The 22,796-nt window shown below is 41.8% G+C and overlaps 1 protein-coding gene across 1 annotated transcript; it reads right to left on the reverse strand.

Annotated features, from left to right (window-relative positions):
• Window positions 1–21,461: 21,461 nt before the first annotated feature.
• On the reverse strand, window positions 21,462–22,484 carry LOC142165232 (uncharacterized). The gene has a single exon (XM_075223830.1). The coding sequence runs from the start codon at window positions 22,482–22,484 to the stop codon at window positions 21,462–21,464; it is 1,023 nt and encodes a 340-aa protein (XP_075079931.1).
• Window positions 22,485–22,796: the final 312 nt, after the last annotated feature.

Below are 22,796 nucleotides of genomic sequence, written 5' to 3' on the forward strand. Positions count from 1 at the left end.
TCGTTCAACTATTATTATTGGCCTAATTATCTAATTTTAAAACACTTTTAAACCTATGTGACTTTTTTAACTTTAAAACCGCTTTTATTCATTTATGGAATTATTTCAAGGTTATTTAAAATATATCGCAAGCCACGCTACATGAAATGCACCCGTGATTCATGACGCGTTCTATTTAACCTTGATGGAAATTAGAATCGGGCCACATGAAATGTACCCCCGGATTTTAGTAGTAGCCATGGTAATTATATAATTAATGCGCCTAAAGCAAACTACGAAGTTCATTTTTAATATCTAAATTATAACATTAAGGCAATAGATGGTTTAATTTTGCTTATGGCACGCCTCAAATCTTTTTCCTTCAAGTGATGTCTTGATCTAGTCTTTTGAGGGCCATAAATTATAGGTCTTGTTTGATATGGCACGCCTCACTTTGGTAAAGGAAAACACTTAATGGGCTTACTCTAGATTAAGGTTCAAATTACCCTTGCTAGTTATAACCTGTATCGGATAATACTAAATATTTTAATCAATTGAAAGGGTTTGGGCAAACGATAAACCCAATCATTTCGATGCCAAGCTTCCTGATAAGCCCAATATATTTGCTCGCAGGGGGATGCAGATTTAAATCACGTGGTTTGCTTGACTAGAATTTCTGGACTCAAGGCCTAAAGCGCTCAAGTTCATAAATGTGGCCTTGTTTGGGCTACTCGTAAGCTTGATCCAATTCACCCTATATACTCAAATCAACATTAATCACAAAATTTCATTGGTCATAGGACCAGATTAACATTTATCACATTAAAACATAATTACCCGAATCGTGATCTTACTATATAAAAATCTGGACAAAATGATCAACGGTTAATACATGATTCATGCAAATATGCATTGAGTAACAGAAGCTAATTACCATTCCCAAACCAATAAGAATGGGCTTCAAACTAAACTAGAGAGAGACCAATCATGCAGAACAGGAGGGGGGTAATCAGTAAAAGAGTATCTTTGAAGTCCAAAATAGAGTCAAACCCAAACTTCAACAGATAATACTAACTACTTCTATTACAATGTCTCATGAAAGTGATATACTGGTGAAATACTTGCTAAAATGAATATTCTCTATTCACCCATGCTTTAACCATAGCAATAGAGTTATCAATTTCTACACCACATTAGCAACAAACTTATTTGGGCTTAATACTCGCTGACTCGACCAACCAGTGGTCAAATCCACAACTACAGCCAACACTTAAGGGCAACAACCTTCAGTAACCCTCAAACAGATATCACTTTGAGCAACATCATTTATTCCACAAGAATAGACATCATACATGCACATCAAAGCTAATTATAACACTGGTTTCAGCATATGAAGCTAGTGAATCAAGCAGTAATATGTTCATGTCATCAGACCCCTAATAATGGACCACAAAATCATTCAAATACACTTGAAGCCACTGAAATAGACTGAAAGTCCAAAGTTATGATTACAAACACTACGTCATATCCACTAAAAGCTATAACAAGTTCGATTAAAGCTGGAAATAACTAGGCGATAAACATTGGGTCATGACAAAACTACTGGGATCAGACATTGAAATGAGGCTGAAGTTTAAACATGGGAGCATCAACTTTCATTCAGCAATCATATTCCCACTCCAAGGGTTTGAAAATGTACCTGGATAAAACCAAAAATAGCTACAGAACTTCAAAAGAAAAGCGTGAGATCAGCAGTATTTTAGCAGCAGTAGTTTTCAGCAAAACAACCCAATCTAATCCATGCTTAGTGTCACGTCCTTAGTTGTTAACTAAGTACACATGCAGCACTTGACAACTCGCTCATGATCTTGCACAACTTGCTCACGTTTTTGCTATGTCAAGTCAGTCTTACTACACTCAAGATCGCTAAGAGAATGGAAGAAAGAACCCAAGAGAATTGCTAAAGGAAGCTTTGTATTAGAGAGAACTTGAATTGTTTGCTTGATGAATTACAAATGAATGACCCCCTATATATACTAGTCTCCTAGGGGCTAGTGTGTAAATATTAATTATTACACAAGTCCTTGATATTTACAAGATAAGAGCTTATTCTAGAATTCTCTACAAGCCTAGAAGATTCCAAGGACTTTCCTAGAAAATTCATAAGGATCTAGGTTCTTCCTAAGGAAATGTCCATACCTCTCTAGAATCTTCTCACAAATGCTAGCCTTCTTCTTATGTAAGCTTCCACATGGCATTAATATATGCAAAATGGTACCTATGTGGCATGATGACTTGGCGGGTCATCACACTCTCCCCTACCTAATATTGCGACGACCGCGGTGCAATGCTACTGCATAAACTCTCGGATCTTATCTTTGAATTGCCACAAGTCTTCATATCGTTCCCAAGTGGCCTCCTCCGGTGATTGCCCTTTCCAATGGACGAGGAACATAGCGGTGGCTTTTTTCCCTTGTTTTCGCCTGGCCTGGTAATCTATGATAGCCTCAATCTCCCAATCATGCGAGGCGGTGATAGTCATTGGCGCCCGACTTGATTGGCCCATACTCGGATCATCCTTATCTTCATGATATGGCTTAAGCATGCTAGCATGGAAGACATGGTAGATCTTGATATACGATGGCATGTCAAGCTTGTATGAAATCTTTCCTACCTTGGCGACGATCTTAAATGGCCCCTCATACTTGCGAATCAGATTTTGATGCATGCCCCGTAGTGCCTTGAACTGTCTTGGGTTAAAGTTCACCATGACCATGTCCCCAACTCTATAGTATGTGGGACGCCGCTTACGGTCCGCAAACTTATTCATCTTCTTAGCTGCCTTATCCAAGTAGGACTTAGCAGCGTCGAGCTGCTCCTCCTATCCTTTGGCCATATCATAAGCCCCCAAACTCTTTCCCTCGAACGCGGCTGGTAATGAATGTGGAGTTTGTGGTTGTTGGACTATGGCTAGCTCAAATGGTGTCCGCCCAGTGGACTCACTCCGCTGCAAGTTATAAGAGAATTGGGCGATATCTAGGAGCTTTGCCCAATCTTTCTGATGCGTGCTTACATAATGCCTCAAGTAGCATTCTAGTAAGGCATTGACTTGTTCCGTTTGTCCATCCGTCTATGGGTGGAAACTAGTAGAAAAGTGCAGCTCCGTACCAAGTATGTCAAACAACTCTCTCCAAAAGTTTCCAGTAAAGCGGGGGTCTCGATCACTGATTATATGCCTTGGTAAGCCCCAATACTTCACGACGTTCTAAAAGAACAGCTTGGCGGCTTCCTTGGCTGTGCAACCTAGTGAGGCGGGTATGAAGGTGGCATATTTGGAAAATCTATCCACGACCACAATAATAGTACCATAACCGTCGGACTTCGGTAGGCAAGTAATAAAGTCCATAGTTACGCTCTCCCATGGATGCTCTATAACTGGTAGTGGCTCCAAAAGTCCTCCGGGTTGTTGTTGTTTAACCTTGTCCTGTTGACAGACAAGACAAGTCTGCACATAGCACTCTATGTCATCACGCATGTGTGGCCAATAGTAGACTGACTCAACCAGGGCCCTAGTGTGACGTTGACCTGGATGACCAGCCCATATTGTGTCATGACTCTCCTTTATGATCCATCGTCTAATGTCTCCAAATTTAGGCACGTAGACCCACCGACCTGTGGTAAGTAGTAGGTCGTCTTCTATCCAAAATCGTCTCATCTTGCCTTTGTTAACTAACTCGATAAGCTGTTTGGCTGCTAGATCATTCTGCATGCCTTCTTTTATAGCCTCCCTAATGTCCCATCTCGCTGAAGTAATTGCAGCAAGCTTGACTTTTCGACTCAAGGCATCGGCTACAACATTACCTTTTCCCAGCTTATACTCCAGCGCATAATCAAACTCGGCCAAGAAATCCTACCACCTAGCCTGCTTTGGTGTGAGCTTCTTCTGTGTCTGAAAGTAGCTAGTAGCCACATTATCAGTCTTGACCACGTACCTCGACCCGAGCAGATAATGTCTCCATGTACGAAGGCAATGCACAATGTCAGTCATTTCCTTCTCTTGTACCATGTAACGCTGTTCCGTCTCATTTAACTTGTGGCTCTCAAATGCTATGGGATGCTTATGCTGCATCAGGACACCCCCAATGGCAAAGTCTGAGGCATCTGTGTGCACCTCAAATGTCTTGGTAAAGTCAGGTAATGCCAAGACTGGCTCCTCTGTTATAGCTATCTTAAGGCATTCAAATGCCTTTTGACAATGCTCCATCCAAACCCGTGGCTTGTTCTTCTTTAGCAACTCAGTCAATGGTGCAGCCTTTGCTGAGTATCCACTGATGAACCGATGATAGTAGTTAACAAGGCCAAGGAAGGATCTCAACTCAGTTACCTTTATAGTTGCCTCCCACTCCTGGATAGCACGTACCTTAGCCTCGTCCATGTGTAGCTCTCCATTGCTAATGACATGGCCTAAGAAGTGCACCTTTGATTGTGAGAACTCACATTTCTCCCTCTTGATGTATAGCTCGTTCTCTCGCAAGACTTGGAAAACCTTCCTTAAGTGCTCCATGTGCTCCTCCAAGGTGTTGTTGTAGATGACTATGTCGTCTAGGTAGACTACCATGAACTGATCAAGGTATGGATGGAAGATCTTGTTCATAAGGGTGCAAAATGTGGCCGGTGCATTGGTTAAGCTGAAGGGCATCACCAACCACTCAAAGGCTCCATATCTCATCACACATGTTGTCTTTGGCTCATCCCCTTCCACAATGCTAACCTAGTAGTAGCCCTTTCGAAGATCCACCTTGGTAAAGTACTTGGCTTGCCTAAGTCTATCGAACAAGTCAGCAATGAGAGGGATCGGGTACTTATTATTCACGGTGACCTTATTAAGTGCTCGGTAGTCTATACACAAATGCAACGATCTATCCTTCTTCTTCTGGAACAATACTGGTGCGCCAAAAGGTGCCTTTGATGGGCAAATATGACCAGCATCTAGCAGCTCCTTCAATTGTTTCCTGAGCTCTTCTAGCTCAGGAGGTGCCATACAATATGGGGAAAATGCGAGTGGCTTAGCCCCTGGCTCCAACTCAATCTTGTGATCCACATCTCGCCTGGGTGGCAAGTGCTTAGGCAACTCCTCGGGCATGACATCTTTGTTTTCCTTAAGCAACTTCTCTATGCAAGGCGATACTGTCTCTTGAAAATTTTTGTCTTCCTCTAGACTTGCAATGGTTTCCATGAATGTCGTCTCCCTCTTCTTGATCCCATCGACAACCTGCATAGCTGAGAGTTGTGCTTGGATCTGTCTATGTGGCATAGTCACTGTAGGTACCATACAAGCTTCTTCTTGCTCCATAACCAAAAAATGTTGGAGGTAGGGGTCGATTAAAGTATGACAATGTCTAAAGAACTCTTGCCCTAGTATGATGTCAAAGATATCCATAGCGGTTACGGTAAAGTTTGTCATACCTTTCCAAGTTCCCAATTTGACACCAACTCCATTAGCTACCCCACGAGCATTTTATATCTCGGCATTCACGATCTTGACGCGAGAGTTGGTTGGAGCATGCTTCAATTCCAGTCTCTTTGTGGCAGCCTCAGTCACGAAATTATGAGTTGCTCCAGTATCCACCATTGCACGAGCGGGCTTGTTGTTAATGGTGAGATCCACGTACTGATTGCCATTCTCGGTAGGTTGGATAGATTGCTTCGTGACAGCACCACATAATCCGATCATACCCAAATGTGCAGTTCCCAGACTCTCTCCTTGTGGCTGCTCCTTCCGCTCACATACTATGGCACTGAGGCTCTTGAGGTGAGGACAATTCCTGAAGCCATGTGGCCCTCCTCATATATAGCATCCCTTCTTCTCGACCTGCTCCTTCTTCTCGGTGTAGCCCTAACGACCACTCGACTTTTTGAAATCTTGAGTCTTGGAGTATTATTGGTGTATCTCCTTGCCTTTGCCACGGTCTCCCCCACCTTTGACATTGTTAACCTTTGACTCTTTGCCATTGCCTTTCTCGTGCTTGTCATTCCTGAAATCCATCAATGATTCGGCCTCCACTATGGCTTGGTCTATATCAGTGACTTGTCGGCGTTGCAACTCCTGCTTAGCTCAATTTTTCAACCCGTCCATGAAGTGGAACAACAAGTCATCATTGGTTAGGTTGGGGATTTGAAGCATAAGGGTAGTGAACTCCTTGACATAGTTACGTATGCTCCCTGTTTGCTTCAATTCCCTAAGCTTGCGCCTTGCCTCGTACAAGACATTGTTTGGAAAGAACTGTCGCTTGAACTCCGCTTTGAAATGATCCCATGTGCTAATAGTACATAGACCTTTATCCACGCCAGCCATCTTCCTTCTCCACCATAGCATGGTAGTCTCTGAGTGGTACAATACCGCAGTGTTGATCTTGGCCTCGTCGTCCCTCACTTTGCCATGCCTGAAGTAGTTCTCCAAGTGCCAAAGGAAGTTTTCCACTTCTTGTACATCACGAACACCTTTGAACACCGGGGGTTTAGGAGCCTCGATCTTGGCCTCCCTCATCACCACAACATTGCTGGCTACCTCGGTCACGCCAGCATTAACATGCTCCTCGAGTGACTCTATCTTCACCTTCATATCATCGATAGTACTCAAAGCCTCCATGAGTCTGCACTCTAAGGCAGTGATGGTTTACCTTAGTTCCATCTCAGTCTGTGTACGTCCCTCCAAGTCATTTCGGATACTCTCAATCTCTTCAAGAATATGCCCCTCAAGAACGTTAAGGGTGCCTTCAACCTTCCCCAAGCGTTGGCCAAAGATCTCCATGACATCCATCCCCGCGTTCATCTTCATCACCCACTCTTTACTGAGCGAGACGTCCCCTAGAAGGGCTTCCACTTCATCCTCGCTCGCCTCAGTGGCAGATGGTTCTTAGGATGTAAGCCCTTTGTTTCACACAACCTCAGGTGGCACCTCCTGGCTCTTGTTGGTGGCATTCCTCTTTTTGCTACGACCGCTCTTGCCAGCAGCATCCTGGATGACGTTGGCTTGGGTGTTGGCAACGTTAATTTCTCCGTTGTTCGCCATTCCCTTAGTTGAAACCTTTGCTCTAATACCATGTTGTCACGTCCTTAGTTGTTAACTAAGTACACGTGCGTCACTTGACAACTCGCTCACGATCTTGCACAACTTGCTCACGTTCTTGCTATGTCAAGTCAGCCTTACTACACTCAAGATCGCTAAGAGAATGGAAGAAAGAACACAAGAGAATTGTTAAAGGAAGCTTTGTATTAGAGAGAACTTGAATTGTTTGCTTGATGAATTACAAATGAATGACCCCCTTTATGTACTAGTATCCTAGGGGCTAGTGTGTAAATATTAATTATTACACAAGTCCTTGATATTTACAAGATAAGGGCTTTTTCTAGAATTCTCTACAAGCCTAGAAGATTCCAAGGACTTTCCTAGCAAATCCATAAGGATTTAGGTTCTTCCTATGGAAATGTCCATACCTCTCTAGAATCTTCTCACAAATGCTAGCCTTATTCTTATGTAAGCTTCCACATGGCATTAATATATGCAAAATCGTACCTATGTGACATGATGACATGGCGGGTAATCACATTAAAATCCAAAAACCCAGCAAATATTAGACCTCTTTTCAAACCCAGAAAATCAGCTAATGCAACAATATTTCAACTCTTTTTTTGTGTTTTTCTTGCTAATTTTCAAACTCTATCAAGGTGTATTCCTCATCCGTTTGCTAACTTTTTTGGGTCTCTAATCTCTGCCCCAACATGAATGAAACAGGCCTTATATAGAAAGACCTTAAGGCAGCTGAATTGATTTTAAAACTTTACCATTTACCCCTTCCCTAATTTTTCTTTTTTTATTTCAGACCCTGAAATTAAAGCCTGTTTGTTAAACCACCCCAATCCCACCTTCCTGGAAACTTCTTAGTTAGTTAGGCAAGATTCCCTCAAATTAAACTAACCAAAACAACCCTTGACACCCCTATATTTACCTTCAGAAAATCACCCATGGGTCAAATTAACCCAAAACCCAAACCGAATCCTTGGGCTTGTGTACTAACAGCCCAAACTGAACCTTAAACCATAAAGGAGTGAATTCAATCGATAACATAAACAATCAAAATCTGAATTTAAACAAAAAGTGGACTTTTTAAAAGAGACAATAATTCACAAACAAATGCACTTGGACCAATTATTAAGCTACTGAGATGGCAATTCAAACAAACTTAATTAAACAATGAAATTTAATAGAACAAATTTGAAGTTGGAATCATGCAAAGCAGAAAATCAAAACCTAGATATGCTAAAGCACGAAAAATAGAAAGGGGTGTTGGTTATTACCTAAACAAATGGGGAAGAAAGCTTTGGCAAACACTGACCTACCAAAAGGGGTTCAAATAACTCCGGGATGATCCGAAATGAATGCTAATTGGTTGTTCTTGCCAAGAACAATCGACTAGCATGGATCTCGAGCCACCACGAGCCTTGTAAAACCAACGAACGGCTAAAAACGACAAGCTCGATCTTTCTATTTTTTGTTAGATCCAGCTTTGAGAGTGTTTGATGGGAATTTTGGGGAATATGGTGGTGGATTAGGAATGGGGGGAAACGGAGGTTATGGAGTTAATTTTTGGTGAAGATTGGAGATCCGCCGCCGCCGCTGGCGATTTTCGGTGGGGTGGCGGACGGTGGTGAGATACAGGGGAAGGAGATGAAAGGTCCTAGGTTGTCTCTGAGACAATTGGACATTTTTAAACAAAAATGATGAGGCTTTCTTGGTCGTTGGATGAAATCAAATGAAAGGTTGAGATTGAGTATGACAAAGCGACATCGTTTTAGTGTTGAAAGGGACTGGACCAGGTTAGGAAGAATTGGGCCCAGATCTGGAACAGGTGGAAGGGGAGATTCATTTTGGGCCTTAACAATTTGGCCCTAATAGCCTTTTCTGATTTTCCTTCTCTTTTTGTTTTCTTTTTTCAATTATTTTCTTTTCCTTTTCAATTAATTAAAAACAAAAATTAAACTCTAAAATTAAAATAATTTACAAAATTAAGCAAATTATCTACAATAATATTAAAAAAATTAATTTCTTCTAGATTAAATTGAAAATTACTAATCTAAAATTAAACAGGAAAATGCAAGAATAAGCCAATTTTTGTGATTTTTATTTTTAATAAAACAAATAATTTACTAATTAATCCTAAAAATATGAAAATAAAACCTAAATGCAATGCATGGTATTTTTGGATTTTTCATGATTTTAACAAAAATAAACATGCACAGATATGCAAACAATTAGCACAAATTCCCACAAAATCCTATAAAATTATGAAAAATAGAAAAAATTGTTTTTCTTGTATTTTATGGGAGTAATTCACATAGGGCAAAAATCATGTGCTCACAGTTGCCCCTCTTTGCTCGGAAACACGAAGAGTTTTCGTGCAAAGATAAAGTGAGCGGATACGAGCGATTTTTCCCCGTTTGAATACTCCGTGGGAAGCATTTTTGAAGGATTTGACTGCACCCTGCTTCCGAGGTTGCATACATATCCTTGGCTACAAAGGTATCAGGTCAGTGTAGTTCGGGAAGTTTCGGTAGCTGGGACTACCAGGAAGTTGTGATTTCACTGTTGTTGCTGTTGCTACTGCTTGCTGAACTCCTTATTACACCAAGACAAAATAAAAGAAGCTAGACTAAACTATGATCTATGAATTATAGGAATATATCTACATATCTTCAAACTTGATCTTGCAATTTCTGTCGTTCTGTTGACTTGTGCTCTCCGGATGAGCTTCATTTGTTGCTGACTTGAATTGTATTCTGAAGTGAATTCCTTTATTCTCCAGGCGGGAGCCTGATTACCAACATTCGAACTGTCTTCCTTTGAAACTTTGACTGTCTTCTCCTTATTCTCCAGGTGGGCGCCTGATTTCCAATACTTTCACTATTTTTGCTCGAAACTTGAACTGCTTTCCCTTTGTTCTCCAGGTAGGCGTCTAATTGCTGAACTTGAACCGTCTTCCTTTGAACATTGCTACTTTGCCTTTGTTCTCTAGGTGGGCTCCTGATTGCTATGCTTGAACCGTCTTCCTTTGAACATTGTTGCTTTCCCTTTGTTCTCCAGGTAGGCATTTGATTACCAACACTTGAATTGTTTTTCCTCGAAACTTGAACTGTTTCCCTCTGTTCTCCAGGTGGGCGCCTGATTTCCGACACTTGAACTGTTTTTCCTTTCTTCTAAAACTTGAATTGCTTTCCCTTTGTTCTCCAGGTGGGATCCTGATTTCCAACACTGGAACTAATTTTCCTCGAAACTTGAACTGCTTCCCTTTGTTCTCCAGGTGGCGCCTGATTGCCTAACTCGAACTGTTTTTCCTCGAAACTTGAATTGCTTCCCTTTGTTCTCCAGGTGGGCGCATGATTACCAACATTTGAATTGTCTTCCTTTCCTCTGAAACTTGAATTGCTTTCCCTTTGTTCTCCAGGTGAGCTCCTGATTTCCAACACTTGAACTATTTTTCCTCGAAACTTGAACTGCTTCCCTTTGTTCTCCAAGTGGGTGCCTGATTGCCTAATTCGAACTGACTCCTCTGAAACTGCTGCTTTCCCTTTGTTCTCCAGGTGGGTACCTAATTTCTTGAGCTTTAACTATCTTCTATTCTTGAAACTCGTGTTGTCTTTCCTGGTTCTTCAGCTGGACACCTAATTTCAATAAAATAGACAAACAAAAGAAATTTTCTGCCCCAATTTGATATTGGGAACATTTGTAAGTGTTAACCAATTCTTGTTATCGAACTAAATTCTAAATTAAACTCCTTTTATCCTAAAATATTCAAACCAAGCCTTATTTCAAAAGTGAAAACTTAAATGCCGAATTACACTTCCCAAAAGTAGACCTCTCGTCAAACCTTTTCATTTGCGAGGGCCTCAAAACTTACTAAATCCTATTATCAAAGAGGGTACTGGAACTTACTGCCGAGCGCGTTTGGCACTTGCTTTCCTTACGGAGGGTTTCTCCGAAAAAAATAAAATTTCCTGCCCCTGTTTCAATCAAAAAAAATCTTGTCAGTTTGAAAATGTGGTGGTTAGTTTGTAGCATTCTTACTGAGGGTGGCCCTTTCGCTGCCGTGCTTTTCTTTGACTGTCTGCCTTGAAGTGACCAAGAATTATTTGCCTTTCTGACTAAATTTCAACCACAAAACCCTGAATGACCCGAATACTCTATACTCAACCCGTTGTTTTACGTTTCTGTCCTCCCAATTTGAATCTTTGTATCTCCCATAAAATTCACAGACCACTCGACCGCCTAAACTTTCATTGACACCTTATTTCCCACTTTACATTATGCTATCTCTGGTATGTTTTGGCCGCACTTTGCTTTGTTCAATTTGGAAGTTGGTAGTAAGCTTTGAAATCCTTTCTTACTTGCTTAAACAATGTTGACATTGGAAAAAACCTTAGAGAAATAAACCCAAAAGAAATGAAATGCAATAACTTCGAGAGTTAGGAATAAAGAACAAAATCCAAAACTAAATGACTATTTGGGGGAAATAAGGAAAAGAGACTTATCTGAGTAGAGCAGCTAGTACCAATGATCATGACATGCATTTTGGATTAATCAGCCCAGCCTATTCAAACAATCAACTTTTCAGTTATCATACTTTATAACCCGGGATTTCCATAACCCAATCTCTTCGCCCAGTCACTTACCTTGTTCGGCTTGCAGTGCCTTGAAGGGTTTTTACCAACAAACCTCTCTCATTTGTTCATCTCTCAGTTGTCGTCGCCTTATGGTGCCCGTGAGGGTTTTCACCAATATGACTCTCTCATTTTTTATTTCTCTCAGCTTTCCATCGCCTTACGGTTCCTGTAAGGATTTTCACCAATAAGACTCTCTCATTTTTTATTTCTCTCAGCTTTTTGTCGCCTTACGGTGCCCGTGAGGGTTTTCACCAATAAGACTCTCTCCTTTTTCATTTTTCCTGCTTAGACCAGAGTGTTGCCCCTGATATGAATTGCACCTCTACTTGCTCGACTTGGCATCTCTCGAAGACTGATCGGAAGGTCTTTCTTTGAACCGTAATATGGGCTTTTGGATAGGGTTAGAAAGAAAGGGTATTACAAAGGCTCAAAATAACTTGAATGGGTTCAAAATTACAACTTTTGGAATCAGATTTCTTACAACAAACCACAACTTCTGCCCTAGTTTCTTTGCTTGGGGACTTTTAAATTTTATTTTGATGGGACTGAACCGTGAGGTTGCCTGCGTATCCTTAAAAGGAATCAGGTCGAACGTAGTTCATGTCATAGGAATTGCTTTGTTGTTGTTACTTTTCTCTTTTCCTTTTTTTTCTTCTGTTTTCTTTTTTCTTTTTCTTTTTCTTTTTTCTTTTTCTTCACTTTTTCTCATTCTTTTCTTTCTCTTTTCTCTCCTCTTTTTCTCTTTCCTTCTTTACTTACCTTCTATGTTTGTGTTTCTGAATTTCTCTACTGATTCCAAAAGAGGGGTATGAAAGAAAAATAAATAAGGCTCAAAGGGGTAACAAAGGGTACAGTGTTTAGATAGCAGAATAAAATGTCTTCGTCATTCCAATCTTCAAAACATGCCAAGTACAAACAAGCACAATTTAAACCAAAGAAATCATACATAATATCTTTTGACTACATCAGAATTGATAGCCATATCTATACATTTGCCTTCTATATATGTTATATACAAAGCACCATTGGACAACACTCTTGTTACAATGAATGGCCCTTGCCAATTTGGGGCGAACTTGCCTTTTGCTTCAGCCTGATGTGAAAGGATGTGTTTCAATACTTGCTGACCCACTTCAAATTTCTACGGATGCACCTTCTTGTTATATACTCTCGCCATTCTCTTCTGATATAACTGGCCATGACACACTGCTGCCAATCTTTTCTCATCAATCAAACTCAATTGCTCCAGACGGGGTTTGACCCACTCATCATCATCAATTTCGACTTCAGCAACAATCCGAAGGGATGGAATTTCAACTTCCGCGGGTATCACCGCTTCAGTGCCATATATCAACAAATAAAGAGTTGCACCTACTGAAGTGCGAACAGTAGTGCGATAACCCAACAATGCAAAGGGCAACTTTTCATGCCATTGCCTGGAACCCTGCACCATTTTCCGAAGTATCTTCTTTATGTTTTTGTTGGTTGTCTCGACTGCTCCATTCGACTTGGGGCAGTATGGGGTGGAATTGCAATGCGTAATCTTAAACTGTTGACATACCTCTTTCATCAGATGACTGTTAAGATTGGCACCATTATTTGTGATGATCACCTTTGGGATCCCGAACCGACAAATGATATTCGCATGCACAAAATCGACCGCTGCCTTCTTGGTTACAGATTTGAAAGTTTTAGCTTCAACACATTTAGTAAAATAATCAATGGCCACCAGAATGAACATGTGCCCATTGGATGCCCTGGCTCAATTGGTCCGATAACATCCATTCCCCAAGCAACAAAGGGCCATGGTGCAGACATTGTGTGCAATTCATATGGCAGAGAATGAATCAAGTCTCCGTGTACCTGGCATTGATGACACTTGCGCACAAAACTTATACAATCTCGCTCCATGGTGAGCCAATAATAACCTGCTCGAAGAATTTTCTTTGCCAGAACATACCCACTCATATGCGGTCTGTAGACTTTTGAATGCACTTCGGTCATGATAGTTGTGGCTTGTTTTACATCTATGCATCTCAACAATCCAAGATCTAGAGTTTTTTTGTACAAAACTTCCCCACTGAAGAAAAATACACTTCACAAACGTCGAATTGTTCTCTTTTGATCCCTTGTGGCTTGTACTAGATATACTCCCGACCAAATGTACTCCCTGACATCGTGGAACCAAGGTTCACCGTCAAGTTCTTCTTCCACCATGTTATAGTAAACATGTTAATCATGGACCTGAATATGCAAAGGATCAATATAAGGCTTATCTGGATGATGCAACATCGACGCCAGAGTAGCCAAAGCGTCAGCAACCTCATTGTGGATCTTAGGGATATGCCTGAATTCCACTGATCTCAACCGCCGATAGAGATCTTGCAGACATGGTCGATACGGTATAAGCTTTAAATCCTGTGTCTCCCATTCTCCTTGAATCTGGTGCACCAAAAGGTCCGAGTCTCCCAAGACCAAGACTTCCTGAACTCCCATATCTACAGCTAGCCTCAATCCCAAAATGCATGCTTCGTACTCAGCCATGTTGTTGGTATAATAGAAATGAAGTTGGGCCGTAATAGGGTAATGATGCCCTATCTCAGAAATAAGTACAGCTCCTATTCCAACGCCTTTCATGTTAGCAGCCCCATCAAAGAAGAGTTTCTAGCCGGGCTTTTCATCCTTCTCGACCTCGTCGATATGCATTACCTCTTCATTAGGAAAGTAGGTCTTCAAAGGTTCATATTCTTCATCCACTAGGTTCTCGGCCAAGTGATCGGCCAAATCTTGGGCTTTCATCGCCGTCTGAGTCACATATACGATGTCAAACTTTGTGAGCAAGATTTGCCCCTTTGCGAGCCTTCATGTAGGCATGAGCTTCTGAAAGATATACTTCAAAGGATCCAGGTGAGAGATGAGGTAAGTAGTGTAGGATGACAAATAATGCTTTAACTTCTGTGCTACCCAAGTCAGGGCGCAACATGTCCTTTCAAGGGGAGTATACTTAACCTCATAAGATGTGAACTTCTTGCTGAGATAGTAGATGGCTTGCTCTTTCCTGCTAGTGATGTCATGTTAACCCAATACACAGCCAAACAAGTTATCCAAGACTGTCAAATAAAGAATTAAAGGCCTCCCAGGTTCCTGCGGGACCAACACAGGTGGGTTTGACAAGTACTCTTTGATATTATCAAATGCTTCTTGGAACTCATCAGTCCATTTGGCCGCAGCATCCTTCTTTAGCAACTTAAAGATGGGCTCACAAGTTGTCATGAGTTGAGCAATAAACCTACTGATGTAGTTCAGTCTCCCTAGCAGACTTATCACCTCGGTCTTCTCTTTGGCGGTGGTAATTCCTGGATAGCCTTGATCTTTGATGGATCCAACTCAATGCCACACCGATTGACTATGAATCACAACAGTTTCCCGGATGGAACACCAAATGTACATTTTGTAGGATTGAGCTTAAGATTGTACCTGTGGAGCCTCTAAAAAAACTTTCTCAAATCTTTGACGTGGTCAGCCTGCTTCCTGGACTTTACGATCACGTCATCTACGTAAACCTCAATCTCCTTGTGAATCATGTCATGGAATATGGTAGTCATTGCCCTTATGTAAGTTGCCCTAGACTTTTTCAAATCGAATGGCATGACCCTGTAGCAATATGTTCCCCACGGCGTGATGAATGCCTTCTTTTCCGCATTTTCCTCATCCATTAAAATCTGATGATGCCCTGCATAGCAGTCCACAAAATATCCAATCTCATGCTTGGCACAATTATCAATCAAAATGTGAATGTTTGGCAGTGGGGAATTGTCCTTTAGACTTGCTTTGTTGAGATCACGGTAGTCAACACACACTCTGGTTTTACCATCTTTCTTTGGAACAGGCACAACGTTGGCTAACCACGTTGGACACCGCGTGACTCAAATGACCTTTGCATCAAGCTGCTTTGCGGCCTCTTCTTTAATTTTCACACTCATTTCAGTTTTGAACTTTCTCAACTTCTGCTTAACGGGAGGAAATACTAGATCAATTGGCAGTTTGTGGACCACCAAATCGGCACTCAAGCCTGGCATGTCATCATACGACCATGCAAAAATATCCTTATATTCAAACAATGCTTTAATTATTTCTTCCCTGATTTGTGATTCAATATGGACACTTATCTTAGTTTCTCTGACATTATCTAGGTCCCCTAGATTGATTGCTTCCGTGTCATTCAGATTAGGCTTGGGTTTTTCTTCAAAATGATTTAGTTCCTTACTAATCTCTTCAAAGTCCCCATCCTCATCATATTCTAATTCATCATCGCACTCTATTTATTGGATTATTATTTTGGAATTAGATTGACTTTTAAGACTTGGCCGAAGATTTCTCATGCATGTCATGTCATTGAAACCAGCATAAAAAGAACAGTACAGAGAAGAAAAGAAAATAAAAATAAAACTATTAGGAATGATGGAAAAGGGAAATTGCATTTCATTGAAAAATAAAGGATAACAGGGTTTATACATCAACAAGCGGAAAATAAAAGTCTGGGTCACAACCCTAGAATGACCCAGATAGAAAGGAAAACAAAACAAACTACCAAGACTCCTTCCGGGTAGGGAGAGGAGTAGCCTTCCAATTGTTAAGCTTTACGTTCGGCCCGACAAACTGCACGTCCGCTTTGCTAGAACCTTCTCCAACTTCTACCATGTTCACATCATCAAACAACCTCTGGAACCTTTCAATTAACTCCTCATCAATGTCAACCACAGAACTTGGAACTGTCGTCACTAGGCGTTTCCTGGCACTGGGCTTGACAAAAGACCTGGAGAAACGCGGAATAGGCTTTGGAAGTGCCTATGCCTTCTATTTCAACCTTTTAGCCCTTTTCACATCTGTCGGTGTAGGTTTGAATCCAAGATCAAACGTGCCTAAATTTTTAGGGAGGGACACTGGCTGTATGATACCCTGCATATATGCACCCAGACCTTTACTTGGCACAAAGCCATTGTTTAGCATTTCAAAGGGCACCATGACTGATACAGAGGTAATCTTTGGAGTTGGAATACGTTTCCCTTCTAGAACCTTCTCGACCGACACTGTTTCAAAAGCTTGATAGACCCAAGGCCCTTTGTCATCTTCGGCCTCAATGAACGGGACAGAGGCACCACTGTGAGCACACAAATTATCTTCTCCATGCACGAAGATCTCATGTCTATCCCATTCGAACTTGACCATCTGGTGCAAAGTGGACGGGACTGCTTTGGCGGCATGAATCTAAGGTCGACCTAATAGCATATTGTAGGAAACGGCCACGTCCAATACCTGGAACTCCATGGTGAATTCAACCAGTCATATTGTCAACTCAAGTACTATATCACCAACCGAGTCTTTTTCTCCACCATCAAAACCTCGGACGCATAGGCTGTTTTTGTGAATCCTCTTATCATCAACTTTCAACTTGTTTAGAGTAGAGAGAGGGTAGATGTTTGCACTGGAACCATTGTCAACTAATACCCTGGTGACTATAGAATCTTCACATTTCACCGTAAGATAGAGAGCTTTTTTGTGTTCAGTACCATCCACATGCAACTCATTATCAGAGAAGGTGACCATGTTTACCTCAAATATTTTTTTAGCGTTCTTCTCCAGATGGTTCACTGAAATTTTGTCGGGGACATGAGTTTCATTCAGAATTTTCATTAGGGCTCGACGATGCCCGTCTGAGTGGATTAAAAATGAAAGCAAGGAAATTTGAGTAGGCATCCTTCTCAATTGCTCCACGATAGAATAATCTTGTACCTTCATTTTTCTCAGAAACTCTTTCGCCTCTTCTTCAGTCACTAACTTTTTTACTAGGACTGGATTATCTCTGGATGCTTTAGCTTTCCTTAACTCTTCCGGGGCAAAGCATCTCCCTGAACGAGTTAATCCCTAGGCCTCATTGACTTCTCTTTCACTTCCTTTCCCTTATAGGTCACTATCACCCGTTCATAGTTCTATGGGATAGCCTTGCTGTTGATTATCGGCAACTGGGTTACAGGCTCGATAATGACAAGATCCATATGGGCACCCTCTACAATTATGATAGGCTTATTTGTCAACTCTAAAACGACCACTTTTGACTTTTCTTGCTTCATATAACATCACTTGGGGATCTTTTCTCAGCTACCACAGATGGCTCACTGTTTGCCATGCTCAACTTGTTCACCGATCCTTCAACCATTTGTTTTTTGACTGGCTTGACCTCACTGGACCGAATCATCATGACAGACTGTGAAGGCTTCTTGGGTCCCCCCCCCTGTGTACTATCTCGATCATGTTCATTTCATGATGGGTTGGCAATGGGTTCTGGTTGATGTTGGGTGCCTCTAGAGTTTAGACTTCAATCCGGTTTTTGTCGATGAGCTCCTGGATGGAATTTTTCAAGTGCCAGCACTTCTCTGTATCATGCCCTGGGGTACCAGAACAATATTCACAGCTCACAGAGTAATCAAGATTCTTTGGAGGAGGGTTTGGCAATTTCAACTCAATTGTCCTCAGCATATCCAACTGCATTAATCTATGGAATAAACTGGTATAAGACTCCTCCAATGGGGTGAAGGTTTTCTTCCGCTCCAACCTCTCGTTTTTGAACGCTGGATTGGGCTGGAAACCTAGGCCGGCAGGGTTTCGGTAGGTCACGGGGGTGGGTAAGCATTTTGTGGAGCTGGGTAGGTATTTTGTAGGGTTTGGGCATGCCATTGCCCGTAGGCAGGAGGTTGAGTATATGTCTGGGCATAGTGGATAGAAATATGAGGATTTGGTGATGGGAAGTAGTTTTAGGGTGGATTATATAAGGTTTGGGTGTAGGTTCGGTGAGGGGGTCGAGGTTGGGTATAATGGTGTGATGGGCCCTTGGGTCCAAACCATGATTCTGAGTCAACTGTTGCCACATCTTCTTTCTTCTTCTTTCCAATCACTCCCCCAGTACCGTTCGGAATAGCTTGGGTAGTTGCCTCAATAGCCGAGTAACTCATGATTTTGCTTGATTTAAGCCCCTCTTCCACCATGCCACACATCTTCACTAACTCGTTGAAAGACTTGCCTATGGACGATATCAGATGGACAAAATAGGTAGGCTCTAGAGCCTACAGAAAGTATTCTACCATTTCGCTCTCCTCCATCGGGGGGTTAACTCTTGCCGCTTGTTCTCTCCAGCGGAACCCGTATTCTCTGAAACTTTCACTAGGCTTCTTCTCAATTTTAGTCTAAGACAAATGATCTGGCACAATCTCGATGTTGTACTGGAAATGACGAGTGAATGCTTGGGCCAAATCATCCCAAGTATACCATCTACTGTGATTGTGACTAGTGTACCACTCCAATGTCGAGCCACTCAGACTCTAGCTAAAGTATGTTGTCAATAGCTCATCTTTCCCACTAGCTCCTCTCATTTTACTGCAGAATCCCTTCAACTGGGCCACTGGGTCTCCGTGCCTGTCATATAAATCAAACTTCGGCATCTTAAATCCCACAAGCAACTGAACATCGGGAAATAGACACAAATATTTGTAGGCTACGCTCACCTTGACTCCCAACCGTTGCATGTTTCTGAACGATTATTTCAGGCTTCTTACCTTCCTGAACATCTCCTCCTGCTCTGGGTTTTTTGGTGGTTTCTTAGTCTCAACTGGGAGGTCGAAACGAGGAGTGTAGGAGTAATGCTTTGGGGCCTTGAAAGTAGGCTCCGGGGGATAGTACTGGTTCTCTTGGGTCTGGAATAAGGGCTCACTAGAGGATCAATAGAGTGTAGCGGGTGGGGGTGCCACGAAAATAGGGGTGGCTGGTGGAGGGGGTATGGGATTGGTTTGGGTGGTAGAGCTTGTGGGGTTTGGGAAGTGGTGCCTTGGTAGTGGTGGTAAATGGGGAAGCCTAGAGATGAATCAACAGTGGGAGGTTCTTGGGATTGAGCCAACGGCAGGACGAAAGCAGGGTTAGCAGGGTATGATGGTGGTGGATGCCCTTTCACCCATGCCTGGTACATCTCTGTCATCTGGTGTTTCAACTTATGTAACTCCTTTTTCAGATTAACATCAGACTTTTCCCCATAACTTGACAGATCAATAACATTTGCATCCAGTTCTTGGCCAGTCATGATCAACTTGTCTTTAGACCTGGTGTTGTACGGGTGAGTTGCTAGAATGCCAAACAAACTAACCACCTGCATGGACTTGATGACAACAAGTAAACTCGTTAGTGATTAGAGCTTAACAGATAGGCAACCGCACGTTGGGGATGCAATGCACCTAAGTAGTTAACCATTTCTATCATGCATTTGAACGGCTGCTTGCGTCATCCCGACTTTCACTAATTTCCCTTTTGCAATTTTCTCTCTCTCTTTTTTTCATTCCTGCCTTTCTTTGCTTGATTCTTGTTTTTATTCTCTTATTCTCTCGTTTTTGCTCTCTTGTTTTTCACAATTTTTCTTGCTTTCCTCTCTTTTTTTTTTTTATTTTATGGTTATGATCGAATCCTATAGGGATTGCTTACGTATTATGACACCGCATGAATCATACCAAGCGTAGTTCTGGGAATAAGTGTAAAATAAAATAAATAAAATAATAAAAAAACAATTTTTGGGGTTTTTCAAATTTTCATAAAAAACGTCTTAATTGCAACGACTTCTTCTATAGAATTTAATCATAAAAACTAATAGACTCGAAAAAGGAGAACTAACAGACTCTAACAGAAAAATGAAAATACAAACTCGAAAACGGACTAACAGACTCTGGAAGAAAGCTGAAAATACAGATTCGAATGAAAATCATGAATACATAAGTGCCTCAACTGCTCCAAGGGCCCGCGGGATATCAGTCGGTCTCGCCGTGGGCCTATGCGCCATATCTTCTTAGAGGCGGAATAGGTCATCCATGATCTGTCGGACAAAAATCATAACAGAAGCTAAGAACATGGACCTGGTCATGTCTTCACACTCATTGCACTTCATCACAATATAGTCCACAATGCTCCTAACCCTTCCTCTGATAATACCCTTCTCTTATAGCAACTGTCTAATCTGCTGAGATCTGGCCCCCAAAACTTGTTCAGCTGCATGATTTTGCTCTTGAAGCTGCTGCAGGTCTTTCTCTAGCTGTGACATCAGGGCGTAGCAGTGTTCTCTTTCTGCTTTGAAGCTCTTTGCTTGTTTGGTCATCTTGTTCTTGAGGGTAGTTAGTTTCTTCTTCAGGTTGGTGGTTTCTCCCTCATATTTCCTTTTTAATTGTCGTACAAACATTGCTCGTCCCTTTGCGTTCTTTGATAGCTGTGCCCGAGCTCTTTCCAGATTACCCTCGGAGTTTTCCAAATCATCCTCGCACTCAGCTATTTTCCTCCTAAGACTATTTATGAGTCATTCATCTTTTCGACTCCTTCCTGATTCTCAGCAGCTATTTTCATTTTTTGGATATGTGCTCGAAGGGCCTTGTTTCTTGGGCCAATTTCTTCTTCTCCCCTTCATCAGCAACGGCTTGTACACTTTTGTCAAATTTAAGGTCTTGGATTTGTCCCTCCAATTTGCTTATTATGGCTCTATAGCTTGCCTCTTTTGCCAACCAATCTCATTGCTCCTGTGCTCCATCACTAAATTGTTGGACATGGGGCCTTTTGGCAGGCCGTTCGGGCTCTTGATGGACCTAAGACCTTTTACCATACCAAGTTGTGTAATTAGGCTCCAACTCACCTCTGGACAGATCCCGCATCTGAGTCTTTGGCTCTAGGAACCTACATTGGTGTCAAATTCGGTGCACCCTTTCTTCCAGGAAAGCAGCTTTTGGTCCCAGTTCGATGACCTGCTGACTCAAATCCTCATCATACGAAATAGCCTGGTACCTGCCTAACTGGTGTAGAACTCTGTGTGGGGCATAAGGTTGAATGCTCCGGAGACCCATCAATAGAAGAAAACATACTTCGGATGACATGTAAATGACTTCACTGACTGAGAGCCACCCGAATGTCCACTCAATATTGCTTGCGGTCAGGGAACTCAAGTCTGCAAACCATGCTTCCGTACCATCCAAAAACTCATGGCCTTCCACCCGTTGTTTAAGTTTTTCAATGCATTTAAGACCGGTCATGCCACCCGGACGGTGGCAAAGGTGTTCCTCCATCCATAGTTGTAGAAGCATATTGCATCCTCCGAAAAACTTTCCTCCTTCTCGGCAAGCAGTTAGAGCTCGGTAAATATCCGCCAAAATCATTAGTACAATGGTGCCATTTGCCTTTTTAGTCATGAAGTCGGATACTCCCACAAGCCCCAATTCTATTTTTCCATCCTTTCTTGGGCAAATAAAAATACCTAGGAATGCCACTATAAAAGTCAGTCCCCGCTGAGCTTCCCACTTATCTTTGTTCCCCGAATGAGTAAGATCGGTATCCGGCATCTCAAAAACGCGGGGATTCCCGTATCCCTTAGCCAAATTTCCTTCTTGAACTTCCCGACTGATGCTTAGAAGGTCCAAAAACTTATGAGGAGTCACTGTTCTAGGTGCCACCGGGTATTGATTTCTGAGATTCCCACTAAAACCAGCATAGACCGCTATTTCCTCAAGCGTAGGGGTTAGCACAAATTTAGTAAAATGGAACACATTATGCGCTGGGTCCCAAAAGGGTATTAAAGACTCAATTATATCCTTCATTGGCTTAATATTCAGAAGACCAACAAGACCACCCAAAGCTTTTACCACAGTTTCTCTACTGACTTCTCCCAAATCATTCCACCACATATGGAGTTCTAACAGGATTTCCTCGAGGACCATGATTTACTTTGACTCAAAAAAAATTGCAATTTAAAACAAAACACTTTTATGAATACAGCCCTCCAACACTTCAAGAAAGAAAATTTTAGGGCTGTGTTTGTTAATCAGCCAAAATTTGAAAAAGGACCTTAGGTGGCTATTCTTGCAAAAACAGCCTTTCTGCGCCCTTTTGGGGCATTTTGGCTATTTTGGACAAGAACGACATCACCTAATTTATTTATGACAAGATAGAGACACTTCATATTTTTTGGGTTATTTTGCAAAAATGGAGTTGGACCCGATGAGGGTTGCCTATGTATCCCACATCCGGTG

Source organism: Nicotiana tabacum, chromosome 10, assembly GCF_000715075.1.
Source record: "Nicotiana tabacum cultivar K326 chromosome 10, ASM71507v2, whole genome shotgun sequence".
Lineage (NCBI taxonomy): Eukaryota > Viridiplantae > Streptophyta > Magnoliopsida > Solanales > Solanaceae > Nicotiana > Nicotiana tabacum.

Coding starts and splice junctions, on each gene's coding strand:
- LOC142165232 (XM_075223830.1), bottom strand. CDS start 22,484: ATGGTCCTCGAGGAAATCCTGTTAGAACTCCATATGTGGTGGAATGAT.